Here is an 18,333-nt window from a genome sequence, read left to right on the forward strand (position 1 = left end):
GACCAAGCCATTAATCGGTTAATAATCAAAAGATGAGCTTGTAATGAAACTACTAACCAGTTGCAGCCCTAATAGTCATCAGCTAAATATATTCTTCACTGATGTAATTCAGATGTCACCTGTCTTGGGGGCTCAGAGCTCAACACTTGAAATTAATATCTATACTAAGCAACTGATAAGAAAAAAGTACAAATAAAAAGCCGAAACATATTTCAAAGCACAACGTACCGACACAGATGTCAGTTTCAAACTGAATGAAAGCATGGAAGATAAATAGACTTGGACTCCAATCGAATTCCATGACTGACATCTACATTAAAGAACATTTGAACAGCCCCGAATGTCAGCCAGCATACATGAGCACAAACCTGATGGATTCTCCTAGCAGGAGGGAATAGCTGTTCAGAAACAATACAATGAAAACAGCAGAGGCATCTTATATGCGGTGCCGCTGTGACAATGGATGATGCTCAGCTTTTGTTTATTATGGTTATACATCTTGCACTTCACTGTAAAACAAAAAGCCAAGCCTCCCACTAATGACTCATCACTGAGAGAACACGGGCATCATGTTTACAGGGACTGAGCAATTAAGTGCCTGCCAATTACAACAGCGACTGTGACAACCAAACACTGATATATATACTGACAGCAGCAAAGGAGTGCAGGAAAGTGCTGGTTGATACAGCAATGAAGATTCACATCCACACAATAGCGTCCTTAAATCAAATTTGAGATGCACAGAGAAGAAAGCATCACAATGAGTACAACACAAGCATTTGCAGTGACAGAAAGCAAAATAGAAATTCAGTCTCTTACCACACTTACGCTTTTTTTTTTCCACAACATTTCTGATACATTTTGTTTGTCTTAACTACCATATAACCAATTTAAACAAATGACTTTGAGTAATGTTTAGAGGTGTTGCTGGAGCTCCTACTAGAGTTCTGACGATTAAGTGGCACCAATGGGACCTTTTACAAACTGTTGCTATCGACTGAACTTGGCTCCGATAGTTGCTTCACAGCCTCCACCAACCACGTGGGGAGTACGTAACCATTTTGCATGGAGGATCCGCTGAGGGCCACTTCTGCTGAACATATCTAAATCCTCTTAATCTCCCTCTACCTCTTAATTTAAAGTAAACAAATGCTACATTAGACATATTTTTTTCATAAAGTAATTCTCCACTCCATGAAGAACCTTCCATGAATTACTCTGGCAATAGGGTTAGAAAATGCGTTAAATATGTTAAATCTTTGTGATACAATCACAAGTTAGACGAGGCAACTGGTTTAACTCATATCTAGTCTCACATAGCCAGACTTCTCTCATCTGACCCATTTTCAGTTTATCTGGTCTTGAACATATAATGTGACACCATCACCTTGTTCACGATAGGGACAGGGAACAGATACTCACCTGGGGATGCAAACTCATCTGGTTGAAAAGATTAAAAAGAACTGCCTGGAGGGGTCTGGCCCCCCATGAATGAAAGTTTTAATTACAGATTTAAAATGTAGATTTAAAGACAATTTGAGCACAAAGACATACATAAAAGGCACCCCAGAATTCATTAAATCTAACTGTAACAAAAGTAGTTCAGGGCTTTGAACAAAAGAAACAGTCAAGAGAGTTTAGAGCTAAGTCCACAGTTCATTAAAGTGCAAAGTATCCACTATAATACCTTTCAAACAAACAAAAGCACCTCTGTTGATTGGTCGGTTGGTTTGTCAGCAGAATTACACAAAAACTTGTGTGGGTTTCCATGAAACTTGGTGCCTTAGTCCAGAAAAAACCCCATGAACTTCTGGTGCAGATCCAGATAAAGGGAGGGATCCAGCATTTTATCCATCACGTTTTCTTTAACATTGTGTGAAACCGCTTAACAGCAAACATACATATGTCAAAATAAGCTGCTATGTTTTTCAACCTATCTTTCTGATGAGAACAGGCTCAAACCATAAAGATTACCAATAAGTTGGTTGAGGAGCTCAGTCTATGTTGTAGCTGCCAGCAAAATGGAAACATTAGTTAAACCGAACGAGTAGATTATGTCAGCGATGTTATACAACTGGAAACTGCACTAACAACTAATTTTACGTTCACATTGTGATGGCTACCTTTTGAAACAAAACAACCTTATCAGGCTAGTTAATTGTCCCAAGCTTGAAATATTTTCACATGGGCCAATTAAGGTTATCATAACATTACTGTCAGAGATTCTCTTCTCAAGTGTGTTGTACGAACCAGGCACGAAAGCCAGCACAGACGCTGTGAATCTCATTATTTCCTTTGACTGTGTCTTCATTGGTTGGTTGGTTTGTTGGTAGGTTGGTAGGTTTTTAATTATTGAAAAACGAAGAGAAATGGTCACAGAGGAAGACTCAGAAACACCATTTTTCATCTCAGCTGGTTGGTAAGGCGTGTCAGTGAGTGTCTGTGTTTGATTGACAGCAGCTGGCAGGCTGCCAGAGTGCTGAGACGAAGTAAACAAAAGTTGTGATGTAGTCTATGTGTGATGGGCAGACAGTGGGTTGTTATAGGGACGAAGGAGCAAGGAACACACCAGTATATAACAAGTGACATTTGCAAGTATGTTTACAAGCTATTTAATGTGCTGCAGCTGAGGTCATAATTAGCTATCTAGCCTGCAAAGTGACAGTAACAGTGCACTTTACCCCTCTGAATGTTTGTCTGGTGGCTTATTTAGCAAGCTAAGATACAGGACAAGACGTGTGTTGGATGATGGAGGAGAGCTACAGTGGGGCTTTGATTAAGTGCAATTAAGTTTCAGTTGACTTTACCATGTTTTTGCTCTATGTCAGAGTTAATAACTACACATTTTGTTTCAAACATTACCTTTCATGATGTAAGTGTTCATCTTTATGTGTGGAAAGTACTCAGAGTTGACAATTCATAAGGTTCACCCACATTAAAGAAATCCTTAAAAAAAAATAATAAACATTAAGGTTACATTGATAATTTAGCTGATGCTCCAAAATCATAGGATGTTGTACTAGAGATTTTTCTAATATTTTGTCCATCAAATTTATACCAACAAGGATTGACTAAAAAACAAATACTAAGTATAACACAATACACAACAGCACAGCAAACAACAGCCTCTAAAATGTCCATAAAGTTGATTAAAAATCTCTCTAAAACAGTTCAAACAAGCTGAATGTTAAAACCTTCATTACAGTAGAACTACTGCAGGAGTGTTTTCTTGCTTTATTAGGTACAACTAACTAAAATCGATACAGTGTGGCAACTGAGTGCATTTTGACTGGTCAATCAGCGGTGCCACTAATGCCAATTAACTCATAAAGTCATATCGGCAGTATAACTGTGCTGCAATCGGATATTCCCTTGATATGTGTGCAAATCTGACACCATACTATGTTACTTTGATTTGGCCTCAGCACCTGCCAATATTGTATTTATAATACCCAATAACAACAACAAAGATCAATTGATCTCATTAAATGTGTCCAATTTCATATAACCACTACAAAAAAATCACGGAAAAACATTGTCCTGCCAGTTCAAACATTTTGATCCAGCATCAACAGAACAGTGAAAAGTAGCACTGCTTATGTTGTCTATTTTCTATTCCTACAAATGTTATAATAGTTTGTGATTTGCAATGCATCTGAAGCACATTCATCTGTAAGTGTTAAATGCATAATGCATTATGCCTTAGTCAAGGCACGTTTATTAATTGAGAAGAATGATCATTTTGTTTAAGCCTTTTAAGATCACGTTAATGGCGGTCAGATACATTTCACTGCACAAGTCAAACCAACATTACACCCACTGTTCAATCCTTCACAAAAGCTCTTGACCCCAAAATTAGTGAAAAACAGACCATACCAGCCTGCATTATGTCTATGTCATATCATCCCAAACCTCCTTGTTTTCACACCAAGCAAATATTCTGTTTCCTGCATGCCACATTAGACGATGATGCTATTCAACGATAAAACTTTGTGTCTCAGGAAGCCCGATAACAAGTAATCTATGATACACACTCTCAGTGTTTGAAGAATAAACACTGCTGTCATTTCAAATGTCTTCTGAGAGCAGTGAGAGCAACAGCACACTACCTGAAACGTGGCCTTGAATATAAAACATCTGGCTACTCTTCAGCCCGCACTGCTCATGGTCCTTTTAATTACTTTCTCATTTGTAGGAGCCACCCAAGGTTCTGTTTATTGTAGCCCACTTCATTACTGTCATGTGGCTGATCTGGTTGCCATGGTGTGACCATTATGGTATGTCCTTTGAATTTCAATTATCATTCACAGTCTGATTTGTGCCGAGGACATTACCAGGCTGCACAAATATAATTTTCTTTCATCTTGAGGAGTCAAACCCCAACCCCCTGAAAGTCATATCTATAATCATTCCTCTGGAATAGATGTTGTTTGGTGGCATGAAAAACAGAGTGCAGATGGGAGATAATGCTCATGTTTTGTCCAAGTAATTTTCAAACACAAATGTTTTATGTTGCATAGATCCAATCATGACACAGATCGCTGCTGCGCATTAAAAGTCACCTAGAGGTTGTTTCTGCATGGCAATTAAACATATGCCCATCTTCTAAGCTGCACCGTCACTCCAGCCAGTCACTTTAACCACTTTTTGCCAAGCTACTGCTTTGCAAAGTGCATCAATGTTTATGCAAGGGTGTCAGTTCAAACATGGCAGGCCTCTGTAATGCCATACAGTATAAATAAAGCAGCAGTTAATTAAGATAATAATAGAGCTCTCACTCAATAACAACCAAGACATATGGCAGCAAAGGCACGCTCCACTAAAGGAAAGAAAATAAAGGCTAGCTCTGCATTTCACATATACTTAGGTTTGACTTATTTGTTTAGAATTGTTGTTCTTTCATCACCAGAGTGCTAAACAATGCCCAGGGATAAGAGGCGGATTGTTTCCACTGCTAACTGACTGCAGTCCATCAGTGTTTAGATTGACATTACCATCTCCCCCTGGTCAATAGTTAGGTCGCATTCCCTGCTGCTCCACACCTGACCTCTTGTCAATCCTCACTTTCCCGATGTGTCAGACAATATTTGTGCACAACTATACAGCGTGTCTTATCTAGACATCTCACAGTGCAAAGCAAAATAAAATTCAGACTGAGTGCTCCTTCAATGAGACATCATGTTGAGTTTCTCTCCGCTGCTGTGCATCTCGATTGAATGTATTCATTGTGACTTGTAAGAAAGTATTGATCGCATGTAAATGATGATCAGTGGAAGATGTTCAACTCAGCAAACATGTGACAGATAGAGATGAAGACAGCATCTTTGGTTTGTGATCAATGAAACAGAGGCTGGCAACCTTTTAGCGCCATTTCAGCTTCACTATGCACAGAGAAATGAGAGTTGCGCAACGAGGCGTCAAAAGTTTATATACAAGAAAATGTACAAATACTCAAGTGTCTGCTCACACATTCCGTTCAAAATTTGAATGTACATAATTGTTCCGATAGTGTCATGGATATTAAAGCGGATAATCTCTATGAACCATGGATATTGATATGTCAAGTGTTTTCTTTTCTGGTTTTAAAGGCTGCATTACAATAAAAACATGTAGTTGTCTGAACTTACCAGACCGTATTTGTATCGCCCAGCATCTATAAAGTGCTTTTATAGATTTGCAATCCAACTTGCACAGTAATATAACATAACCTTGTCGCTGAATGCTTTGTGCACCAGTCAAGCTGCCATCCAAGTCTGTACAGACCAAAATGTAGTACTTGGTGAAATCGAAGGTATCACTAGAGTATATTGACATGTGTGATTCCAGGTTCAAGTGAGAAACATGCTGACTTTAGATATAGATTACTTTTACAGAGCAGCACAGAGGACTGATGGGGAGCTGCGTTAAATGGTGCAACAGTGAACACTTTAAGCGCAATTTCAGCAAAACGTTCTGTCCCAAACACAAAAAAATTCACTCCAGGTGTTCCTCATGAGATATGGTGCTCAAGAGAACAGGACAGACACGAGGTCACAGTGACTTTTGACCTTCAGTCCAAGTGGACATTTGTGCCAAATTTCAAGAAATTCCCTCCAGCGGTTCCTGCGATATCGTGTCACAAGAATGTGATGGATGGACAACACAAAAACATATTTCCTCTGGCCACAGTTATGCTGATATTAATTCAATGTGCATAGAGCCCAGTCCTACATTACGTTTCACCGTCTCATTGATTCAGCTGCGAGGAACGTACAGCTCAGTCTAACAGAATTGCTGCATTGAGACAGTCTTTCAAGAGAGAATCACAATAAATCTACAATTTATTTTTTTCCTCCATCCCTAATAGATATAAGGACATGGTGCTGTGATTACAAAAGGTTATCATACAAGGGATAAAACCATGATCAACAATATCATGTAGCATTTATAATAGTGGCTGCCTGCCTTCATCATTAATTGCTACACCTCGTAAAAAATCTTCCTTTTAATGTTGGAGTCTATGTAACATTGAAGAGATACTCCTTTTAATCTACAATATGCTCATATCCACAGGCAGATGTTAAGATATAAAGCAATGCGGCTGCATGTCTGCACTCTATGTATAATCCAGGGCTCTCTGTAGTCCTTCTAATTGCCGTCCAAAATACTCATAAATATTTGATGTTGTGGAGATCCCACCAGATATCACAGTTTCCAAGAAGAGTCTGCAGTACTAAGGTAAGAGACATCAAAGATAGTGTCAAGAAAATGTGTCAAATATGTTTCATGAAATGCTCTGAAAGGGAATATTTGAAAGTGTAAAAAGGTGGAGCTGTTTGATCTGTATAGAGAAGAAAAAACAAGCCAAATGCAGAGAAGCAGTCTTACTGTAGCTGCCTCCCCAACCCTGACCCAGGGGTGGACAGTCATATCTCATGGGACTAGTGTCAATGCAGCCTTGTGTTCTGCCTGAGTACCAATTGATTTCTCCAATGACACATAGCCCTGCACCACCATTATGTGGCCTGAATAATCCACTCAATTCATTAAAACTGAATCTTATTTTTAACTTTAGATCTCACATGAGCACCAAAATTAATTTTACTAATGTTACAGAGATCATAAGAAATTATATTTGATAATGTTCAAAACTGAGAATTTTTTGATTGTGTTTTAATGTTTATCTGTATTTTAGTATAACACGGAGTGAGACGAGAAGCGCCTTTTAGACTTTAAGGCTATAAAACAGAATTAAGCGTACACCAAAGGCTTATCAAGAGGCTGCTATCATACATAAAAACTGAAATGCTTCCTATTTCATTAACTCTCATTCCTCAGGCGACTTTATCAGGTCACACAATGGAGGTTGCAGTTAACATATAAAATGGATTCACTATCGCCACTGATGCGATGATAGTGAATCAAGCAAAGCGAGGCAGAGCAATACATAGACTAGACAGCTCAAGTCACAATTCATTTTCCTGCAGCAGGTACACCTTACAGTCAGTCTCTTCAATGTTACACTATAGCCACAAAAGAATGAGGATGTCACATGTGATAAGCCTTGTCTGGGGTCTATGACCTCCACAACAACAACAAAAATACTGGTGCTTGAGCCACAAATGAACTCGAGTATAACCTAGACTGGAAGCAAAATCTGCCCGTTTTATTCATATTCGTTTTGATGACCAGAAAAGACAGAAAAGCTGAATATATCGGAAATGTTTGGTTTGATATGAAGTACACACAAAAAAGTTGAATTTTGTACTGTTCTAAATTAAACCTGACTATGTCAGCAACAATAAAAGCAATTTCAAGAGCTTTATGTTAAATGCATCACTGCCAACCACTATTGCCTCAGCAGAAGCACTCCAGGGTGGCGGTAGATCAAAAGACGAAATAGCGCGATAATAAGCTGGTTAATTACCACGGCCTATTAAAAGGCATATCTAATTCTGTATGGTTGACAGGGATAATGACAGTAGACCACTGGAGGAGGAGTGGAACAATGATGGAGCGGACAGGTGCTATGGATCAAATGGTTTTCCTATTCATTTGTGACCTTCCATTGAATCCATGCATGGATGACTGTTTAGTGAAGACAAATCTTTAGACACAGGAAAAATAACATTTAGCTGCCTTTATCGGAGTCTGTTTTCATTCAAATAAAAAAAAATGGCATCTGAAGACTTAAACCTGGGTAGATTATCCATGCTACCAGTTATTTAGTTTTGCCACCGAACCACTTTTCTCATAAGAAAAATTAATTAAGTCATCTGTTTTAAACAGCACAACCAGATTAACATATAACCCCATCTTCCTGATGGTGAATTCAATATTCTAAGCACTTTTCAGTATCAGTGTGAAAGTTAATTGTTAATCTCCAAAACAGTGCTTTGACGGAAACGTATCTAAGGTCCAAGCTTTTTCCTTAAGTAAAACAATGATAACTGAGGAAACTCCCTCAATCAAAGAAGAGGCATTTTAAAGATGTTTCCATCAGATCTTTAAGTATATTGCTATTTAATAACTGGCTTAATTCCTGGTCATTTAGTTCACATGTTCAGCATCCAACTAAATACAATCTTAATTGAGCAGAGTTTGTGCAACAGATGAAGTGATCTTAAAAGACCCTGTTTGTTACGTGTCTTGTTTCACTAATTTGTATTCAGAGCGAGTTTACTATGTAAATCCACCCAAATGGTTGCCTTTTTTTTTCAATTACAGCTATCTAAGATGAGCTCATAGCTCGTTCTTTCACTTCTGCCTGCATTGCAGATCTATCCGGATCCACTGCATGTTTAGCATTATTTTCAAAAAGAAATTGGGGTTCAGTGGGTCACAGTTGGGGTATCACCTTTGCTGGGACAACCCTCTGCCTGTAACAAAACGCAGCCTTCTGCTTTTTTATGTCGACTTTAGAAACAGATTTAGAAAACACAGATTATATCTATGCGTTCTGGTGATTACTTTTAATGACATGCCCCCTCAAGAGGTAGCATACAATCTGCGCTGCTGACCTGCCAAAATGCTAAACGTAATGCCTCCCTTTCTGATTAACACTCAAAAGATCACTACTTAATAATAAAACCCCTGATATACACACTGTATTCTAATACACAAATGCATTATCAGAATCATAGCTTGGAAAAGAGCTAAACAAGTGTGTCTGTATTCACTATTTGAAAAACAAGTTAATAAAGCTGTGTGCTTTCAAAGCTGCTGCCTGTAGGTTATTTATGTATTTGCCTTATGTGAGCATTAAAATTGTAGGAGTGTTAAAGGCTATGTGAGTGCTTAATTTGCTGACTAATAAATGCTGGAGGTTAATACATCAATACAGCCCCTAGTTATATGACTCATACATCATCAGTGTACCTCTCTGGTATTGACAAATTTGTTGAATTGAGGCTATAACCTTGACTTGCTTCTCTAAGTCTCTATCTACTGTAACTCCTAAGGCAAAATAAATCATTCTTAAAAACATTCAGGTGTGTGTCTAATTAGTTGCCATCAACAACAAAACAATGAGCCCAAAGCCATCATTCCCTCCGCAACTGCATTCAACAAATTCGGCAACAATTGGAGACCACAGCACTCAAAACGTTTGGGCAATGGGGAGAAAAAGGAGAGGCAAGTTTTATAATGCATGCCTCCCTGCGTGTGATGTCTCCATGGTATAGTCAAAGCCCTGAATTTCCTCTCACGGCTCTCATTAAGGCAGTGGTGTCAGGCACTGGCAAGGAAGAAGGACGATTTTATCAATGATTTAATTAATCATCAAACTGCCTCTCCACACATCCCTCTCTTATTCATTCTTCTTACCCATCACTCTTCTTTCTGCTTCTTCCAAAGCCTTATATTGGACACACACATACACACACACATACAAACACACACACGGACATATGTATAGAAGCACACACACCTGCTCTTTTTCAAGACACTGCAACACAAGTAGCCTTGTCCTTTCTCTCAGTTCCCCTGACTTTAACTTGCTCCCTCCCCGACCAGCGTGCAGCAAAAGTCCCGAAAAAGCAATGTCACCACTATTCAGGAGGCAACGCATTCAGTGAATTAGCACCACAAAAGGACAACTGTCTCTCAGCCTGCCCAGAACTGAGAAAAGATAATAGGCTAGTTCAACAGATAAGCTCTTCCTTCCTCCTTTTAAGTCTTTCAGTCTCTAACATGCTTAGCACACAGAGACCTCTGCTAGGACAAATAAAGGCTTCTGTATCAGACAGAACTGAATAGACCTTCAAATTAGTAATCTAAGATTGCCTATTGTATCTTTTGAACCTATCCCCCCCTTTTGTTTCAGAATCTCTCGCAGGGTAAAACTGACCATAAAAAATAAAAACCTTCTCTTTTTTTGTCTCTTACCTGGTGTTGAGACTCAGAGCTGGACAGAGAAGCAGTAAGCAAATAGCTCGGATGAATTTCATAGCTGTCTCACAGTCCCGTTCCTTCTCCCCGTCTTAGATGCTTTTTGCCTTTCCCCCGCGTCTCTCTCCCCGCTCTCTAGCTCTCCCACTGGCTGCCTGGGTTTTTTAGCGCACTCTCATACACACACACACACACACCCAGACACACAAGCAGCGAGGCAGACAGATGCAACACAGTGGCTCGGCGAGAGGGAGGATCTCTGGCTTTAAATAACACAGGGACACGGACCGACTTGCTAATGGAAAGGAGCGGGTGGGGCTGAAATCAAGAGAGGGAGATGTGGGAGTGATATGATGTCAGCGCCCGCACAGCTCCAGCTATTGGAGAGAGGCATTCTTGCCATTGTTTGGTGTCGGTCGGTCCTCCAACGATACATCCCTCCATTCATTTCATTGTGACTCTTTACTACCTGCAGCCTGATAGGTGGAAATACAACAAAACATTCAGCGTGGTCAGTCTGCAAGAAAACACTCAGTTCAGTCACGGTAAAGTCAAGGCTCAATAAAGGCAAGACACAAATAGATTTAAAGTGGAATTAAATACAAAGCTCTGTACATTGAAAAAAAAGAGCGTATTGAAATAAAAAACTGCAATGACAAATACTATTTACATTTTGCTCTCTTTGCTATATTTTTCTTAATAAGGCTTAAATTAGTGTCCTGCTGAGTAAGGATAAAATGAAAACAACAACTAATCAAATAAAACACAACTACAGTAAGCACTCAGTAGAGCCTAAGCCTCTGGCAGGCCCCAACAGTCCCTGTTTTCCAATCAAATCTAAACCAATATCAAATAAAACAGGTTTAAATCAGCAAGATCAGGATCGTTGTTTGGATTGACATTAGATTGTCACTAAAAGATACCAGCCATCAAAATGTGCCAATTTGTTTGTTCATCAAAATTAATTAATTTTTCTTAGATAAAATTATGATTACCTCCCAATGTCAGAGAAACAAGTAAGAAAAATCCTGGATCGTCCTTTTATCTGGATCCACACCAAAAGTTAATGGCATCTACTCTGGTCAGGAACCCATCTTCCATCAAGGTTTTTTGGAATCTATTTCACAGTTTTCAGGTTATCCTGCTGACAAAGCAAGCAAGCAACCAACAAAAGAACTAACAAACCAACCCACCAACCAACCAAAAAAACACTGAAGATCCAACCAACATACAAACAGCCAACTAGCCAACCACCCAACAAACAAACAAACAAACCAAAGAACAAACAACAAACAAACAAACCAAACAACCAACCAACACACAATGAACAAACCAACGAATAAACCAGCCAAACAAACAACCAACCCACCCACCAACCAACAAACACAAAAACAAACAACACACTATCCAAACAACCAACCAACAAACCAACCAACCAAAAAAAGAAAACAACAGACAAACCAACCAAACAACCAACAAACCAACCAAAACAGAAAACAACAAACAAATCAATCAACCTACCAACCGACCAAAGAACCAACCACAAACTAACAAACCAAACATCAACAAACCAACCAAACGATCAACCTTTGACTTAAAAGTCAAATTCTCACCAAAGTAAGAATGGGTAATTAGTTTGCATGCAATTTTACATATGTTTCCAGCTTCAAATGTGTGAATACTTTCTGCTTCCTTTACTCCTCTAAGACAGTGAAATTACTATATTTGGGTTGTGGACAGAATGATGACATTATCTGGGGCTTTTGGAAACAAGGATCCACATTTTTCTCCATTTCAGGACATTGTATAGCCCAAACAATTAAAAATAGTGGACAAAGATTACAGACATATTAATCGACAATGAAAATAGTCATTAGTTCTCACCCTAATATTGTGATAGAATAAAATCTCAAACTATTTTAACTATTTATAGATAGAAATATACAGATCGGAAGTGTTGATTTTTTTTAATTCAGTGAATTAAACACCTTACAATTTAAGGACCTTCATAACACTGATATATTGGCAACATTGCCCCAGTGGTTGTAATAACACTGATAGGGTACATAAGGTATGGCCAAATGTCCTATTGTCAGCAAATGTTTATCATCTAATAATATCTGTAGTCAAAAATAATAATAATAATAATTGTCTCTTGTGAACACAAGATGTTAACTATGAGATAAAAATTCATAAATTGTTGGAACAGGCAGATAAAGATATTTGCTCACACATCATATTTGTTCTTATATAGAGAAATTCAGTGTTTTAAGGTAAGGTATACAGCTCTCATTCTTTGGATAAAAAAAAAAACAGACAACTATCGAAAAATAGAAATGTGTAGTAATAAAATCATCTCACCCCCAGCCTCACTTGCCCTGCAGATCACTTTGAAAATCAAGGTTAACCTAATGAAAGTGAGAACAGCTCAAGAACAAAATGTTGAGAACTGAGAGGATGTTCCAAGTGAGACTCCAAGCCATGTAATACAGGTAGAATATTAAGCAGTCCATACAAAAAGGTGGAGGTCACACACCATAGGCATGATAAATGATTTCCATTATAAGTTTAATGGAGTTTAGAGTCTATTGTCCCCAAGTTGTAGCCCATTCTCCATACTGAAAGATTTTCACCCATTTATGTGGTGTAATTAGAAGTTCATGCATGGAAACCCATGGTGACCAGTTGTAATGAGCCTGCTAGACCGCAGCGTGCCTTGGTTAGCGGGGCGAGCGTCCTCTGCGGACCCAAGTAATCCATCTCAATCATGTATCACATCAGCCAGAAACTTGTATTCTCAGTGCTCAGAGCCAACCTGTTGAGCATCTTATCATAATGAAGAATAATTCTCATATTATGTGTTGGAATTGTTGATATTATGCAAGATTACATCTGGGTGAATACCCATAGCTGAGCCTAAATGTCACATTAATTGATTTGTATATTATGTTCACAAATGTTTAATTTGAATTTTCATCAAGTCTAAATGGGAAGCTCTGATTTAGTCAGAGCAAAGTACTGTTTAATGATTTTTATGAACGCTGCATGGTTGAAAACACGTTTGTATGAATGGATACACAATCAGCCCGAGTCACAATGACATTACAAAGCTTTTCATTATATGATTTTAGTTAATATGGGTTAAATATTCAAGATTTTGAATATTGATATAGCAGCAACCGCTTATTGCTATGTATAGTGGAGTAATGGCATCCTGAGCAGAGTGCTGAGTGTGTGTTGAGTTGTTTTGTCAGCAAGGCCGATTGTATGAATTAGTGCATGTGAGTCCCCAACCCAATCGCCAGAATAAATGTTAGCCAAGTATGTTTCTGAAAACCACAGATAAATTACAGCAGAGTTTTATTATGTTTTCATTTCTCTCTTGTCACAATGCTATGCTTATTCTCTGCTTAGGTTTACACACAAAAATCACTTGATAATGGTTAGGGAAACATTATGTTTTGGCTTAAAATACCTATTTTGCTTGCCCCAAAAACAACTGGAAATGCAAAATGTCCAGGGGTGTGCCTTAGGTTAGGCAGCCTTGTAGATGTTAAATGCTAATATTATATCCTGGCGACTGGGCTGGAGTTCCTCTCTGGTTTTTCCTGCATCTATTTTCAACACGGCTACCTAATAAAACAGTTTTGTTTTTTTTTCATATTACAGCTAAACAGTACACTACAATTAGTTTCAATGACGGCAATAAATAAGAAATAGGCAGTGGAGTACCCGAATCATTCATTTTGATCAGCACTGCCTAATTTTACAGTTTTGTGAGCAGTGTCAGTTCAGATGCTGCTGTCTTTAAGTTTCCAATTTCCAATAATAAACGAAGTGCGCATTTGATGCTGTTCTGCATTGCGATATCTACTGGCAGTGAATGCCATAGGATCTTCAAAGCAGTTATGCAAACAGAAAATAATCCATTGGTCTCTGCCAGTTGAGCGTTGGACATACTAATTACTTTACATTTCCAAAACACACAAAATCACTACAGTAAATTGCTTTCCCATAATCTGAACCACTTACAGTTGCAGTATTCCAGCTGAGTATGTTGCATTAATTTAAAAAAGTAAGTAAAGTAAAATGGCTGCTGTGGAGCTCCGTGAGTCAGTGCACATTTCTCTTACAGCACTTCCTCCAATCATCCCTTACGCCTGAAAGCAGTCATACACATCCACAGAGTGATGCAACAAAAAACTTACGCTGGTAATTTTCAACATTTTGGTCATGAAGTAAAAGTATAAAGTTCTCATCTTTTTATTCCCACTGTGATCACGGCAGAGGAAATGATGAATGTTGGACTGAAGCAGCACAATCAGGCTGGATGTGATAGAACAGTGTACTGAAGGCTCGGTTTGCCTTAGTCAGGAATGAAAGATGTGTCAGTTGTTAAATTGCTTATTCACTGTGTTTGGGATTATCACAGTATTAAAACTGCTAGATATTTGTTTGTCCAAAGTATTGCAGCATCTGTGTCTGAGCTGCTGTGCTTTTATCTTCTTCGGACCACTCTGAGTTTAGACTTCCTGCATAGTGAGGACATTCTGACTGTTACTTGTGTGTTCTAAAGGGGTGTTTATGTGATACAATTTGTAGGTATGGCATTAGCTTGATGGTTTAAACTGGGTCAAGGCAGGCATGTAATTAGAACTCTGAATTGCCTTGCCTGGATTGTCATAGTTCAGTCTGGGTTGGATGGTATGGAATGCATTATGTTGTTAAGGGTTCTCACAACAACAGTATTTATAACTGTGTGTGTGTTTACAGTGCTTTATGAGTTTTTAAAAGTAAGGAAAAGACAGAGTCTGACTCCCAGCTGTCAAGATAGTAGGCACGGCCAAAGAGTCTGTGAGCCTTTGAAGTGTTCTTTTTAGCTGAATCCAGCACAAAGGACCATGAGTCTAGATGTTTTTCTTTTCTTGTAAAACCCTTTATTTATCCATCAAAGGGTTTTGTAGAATAATGTACAGTAGATTCTCCTACTTAGCAACATCCCGTCTTGCATTTGAACATTTTAAGCACATTTACCAGTGAGAGCTGACATATAAAAAATGATATATAAAATATAAATATAATACTTTTTTTTCCCACCAAGTAGCTGCACTGGGCAAACAAGGTTAAGTGCCTTGCTGAAGAGTACTTGCGTTGCAGTTCACAAATCCCCCAGTCCAGAAATTTTCTCTCTTTCCCTGGACACAAGCACCTGCCTTACAGTAAGAATACAACAGTCCCAACAGGTAACATTTACACGTATCTGCAATAACATATCCAAGGACAGCAATATTGACTGACAGTTGCTAGAGTAAATCAAGATATCCTGACTCTCAGCTAGCTAAAATAATGGCCTGTCAGCAGCCTTGCAGCTTTTACTGACGACTGTTTGCTTTTCTGCAAAGATGCTCCTCGTTTCTCTTCTGCTTTTCCTCTGCATGAATATTTAGCTCAGGAAGATAAGTTAGCAAGTACTGCAATCTCCATAGTCTATTATGTATGTTTACAGAGGGTTTGCACTAGAAGAGGGGAAAAAATCCAGCATTCCCTTGCATAAATTTCCATTCTCAAAATCTACAGTGCCATTCAACATTTTGTGTGGAAAAGGAAAGAGAAAACAAAAAAAGAAAAGAAGTCTGGCAGCAAAGCAGAAGCTTAAGGCAGTTCCCTGTCAGTTGGTTATTTCTCTCAGTGCAGGAGTATGGAGATGTGCCTTCACAGAACTAGTGCTGAAATAAGCTCTGAACCCCATGTCAGGACTGTTTAGTTTGTCATCATATTATGTTCAACATATATGAATGTAGAAACTGGATAACAACCTCTAAAGTCACCGAACACAAAGCTCCAACAGAGCTATTCTGGTCAGTAGTTACATGTTGATAAACAAGAGGTAGAAGTACAGTGTTAAAACATCTGTTCAGATGTAACCAATGCACGTCACATTCAGGCACAGAACAAAAATAGCTTTCATAAAACCCTTTAACACATAACCCTGTGGGGATATATAATTCATATTTATATTCAAGTTTCCATTTTAGGTCTCGGCTGTAGGCCTATACTCCTTTGTGCATTGTACCAGGAGAATAAAGTATACATAGAGAGTGGAAAGATAGCTAACAGGTGTGAAGAAGATGTGCAACGAAGGTTAGATGACCCATTTCAATTAACTAATCTATTTTTGGCCATTCAAGGCAGAAGTTTATATCTCACTAGGTGGTCATCTTTCTCCATCAGCTAAATGTCTGCATGCACATCTGTCAGTGTTTTTATTTCCAGCCCAGTCGTCGGGATAAAATCTTGGCAGTTAACATTTCTGCAAACCACTGATAGGTTCAGATTTATGTGTCAAAGGCTCGGACCACATTGACATTTCTATAAAACATGTCGTATCATGTTCACATTGCATGTTTATGATCTTACTGTCATATCAGGGGTTGATGGGATGGTGGTGAAGTTACGGGCAGGAAGGCTGGTAAGCCAATGACCACATTTCTGCATTACACCATTTTTGAATGCGTGCATTGTGTTTCACCACTGGATTATTTTAAGGGGAGTTCGGGACAATTTGCTTTTTGTGCTTAAAACTAACCCGATTATAACCACAGTGCTGTCACAATATGAGATACAAAAAAATAACTAAAAGAAACATAAAATAAATAAGGTTAAAAACATGTATTTGCCAACAATTATGTGGTTTTCAGAATTGTATATCATCAACATTTATTCTGGGAATTGAGTTGTTTATTCTGTACTGTTGCTGGAGGTGCCAAAGTCTGAAATCTGTAAATTCCTCTATAAAAAAGCTTCAAAAGCTTGAAGTGTCCTCTGGTGCTTAATTTAAGAAAAAAATATGTTCTTAGATATGACACAGAACAGATTATGGATAATGGTGTGAATATATAAGTATAACTCCAACCTTTCAGGCAATCTCAGTAAGTAAGAGAAAAAAAAACATTACTAACAAAACTGAATGTAACACAACAACTATCACAACAATTGAATTATGTCAACATCCATTTTGCCTTTTGTAAAGCAGGGTCCCACTTCATTTCAATGAGCTGCTGCTAAATCAGGTGAAAGAGGTGATAGAGACAAAGTGAGAAATAAATCAGGTACTTTATACTTGAAGACTTCAGACTTTCCTCTACAAAAGGCAGCATACTGGCCTGTGGATGCCCTGACACAAACTCTTTCATCAACCTACTCAAAACATGTTGAAAGAATTGCTTAAGCCCAAAGAGGATACTAAGGGTGATTTAAAAGAAAATGTGTGAAAACTGCTGTTCAAGTATCTACAATATTTCCAGCTGATGTAATAGTGCAGCCATTAAAATATATCTGAGCATTGAATATTTCAAACAATTTCAAGGTTCACACAGCTTCAGTTTAGTGTTAGATTAACATTTTATTCAGCCTACTGTACATAATTAATATACTGTACTTCATAAGCCTTTTGACAGTGAGGCAACGATCCCATCATATTATTGCTAATAAGTGCAGGATAGCCAAGCATAGCCATCTGACCAAGAGGCTACAATGATAGAACAACCAAGGTCTGTGGCAGCACACCCACAATCAGAGGCAAGATGCCAGGACACCCACATATAAAGCCTGGCAACTGGCAGGACACCCACATGAAACTGTAGTAAGATGCCAGGACACCCACTTTTAACAATGAAACAGCAGCAGGACATCTATGTTTAGTGGCAGGGAAGCTATGGATTTACATGACTATAATAACAAAGTACAAGACATTTTCAAGACCCAACATAAGTCAAACCAGGAAGGAAAACTGAGTCATTGTAGTCCAGCTTTGCTCACTCCAGTGCATTGCAATGTTCCAGCAAGACCCCTGGAGCTGGGCCTTGGCCTTAAACCATAGTGATGCTGCCACTGGAGGGGGGCATTTGTGCGGGATTGTGCCTCAGTTTTATTGTGATTCTGTGGGGTTGTTAGTCACTGAGCTAC

At 38.5% G+C, this 18,333-nt stretch overlaps 1 protein-coding gene across 1 annotated transcript in view; it reads right to left on the reverse strand.

Annotated features, from left to right (window-relative positions):
- The window catches only part of luzp2 (leucine zipper protein 2), a 172,664-nt gene extending 162,001 nt beyond the window's left edge, over window positions 1–10,663 (reverse strand). The window contains exon 1 of the mRNA XM_030414425.1: window positions 10,366–10,663. Coding sequence (XP_030270285.1) covers window positions 10,366–10,427 — 62 coding nt within the window. The 5' untranslated portion in view covers window positions 10,428–10,663. The remainder of the gene's footprint in view (window positions 1–10,365) is intronic.
- Between the last annotated feature and the right edge of the window lie 7,670 nt (window positions 10,664–18,333).

Source organism: Sparus aurata, chromosome 4 (genome assembly GCF_900880675.1).
Source record: "Sparus aurata chromosome 4, fSpaAur1.1, whole genome shotgun sequence".
In the NCBI taxonomy this organism is placed as follows: domain Eukaryota; kingdom Metazoa; phylum Chordata; class Actinopteri; order Spariformes; family Sparidae; genus Sparus; species Sparus aurata.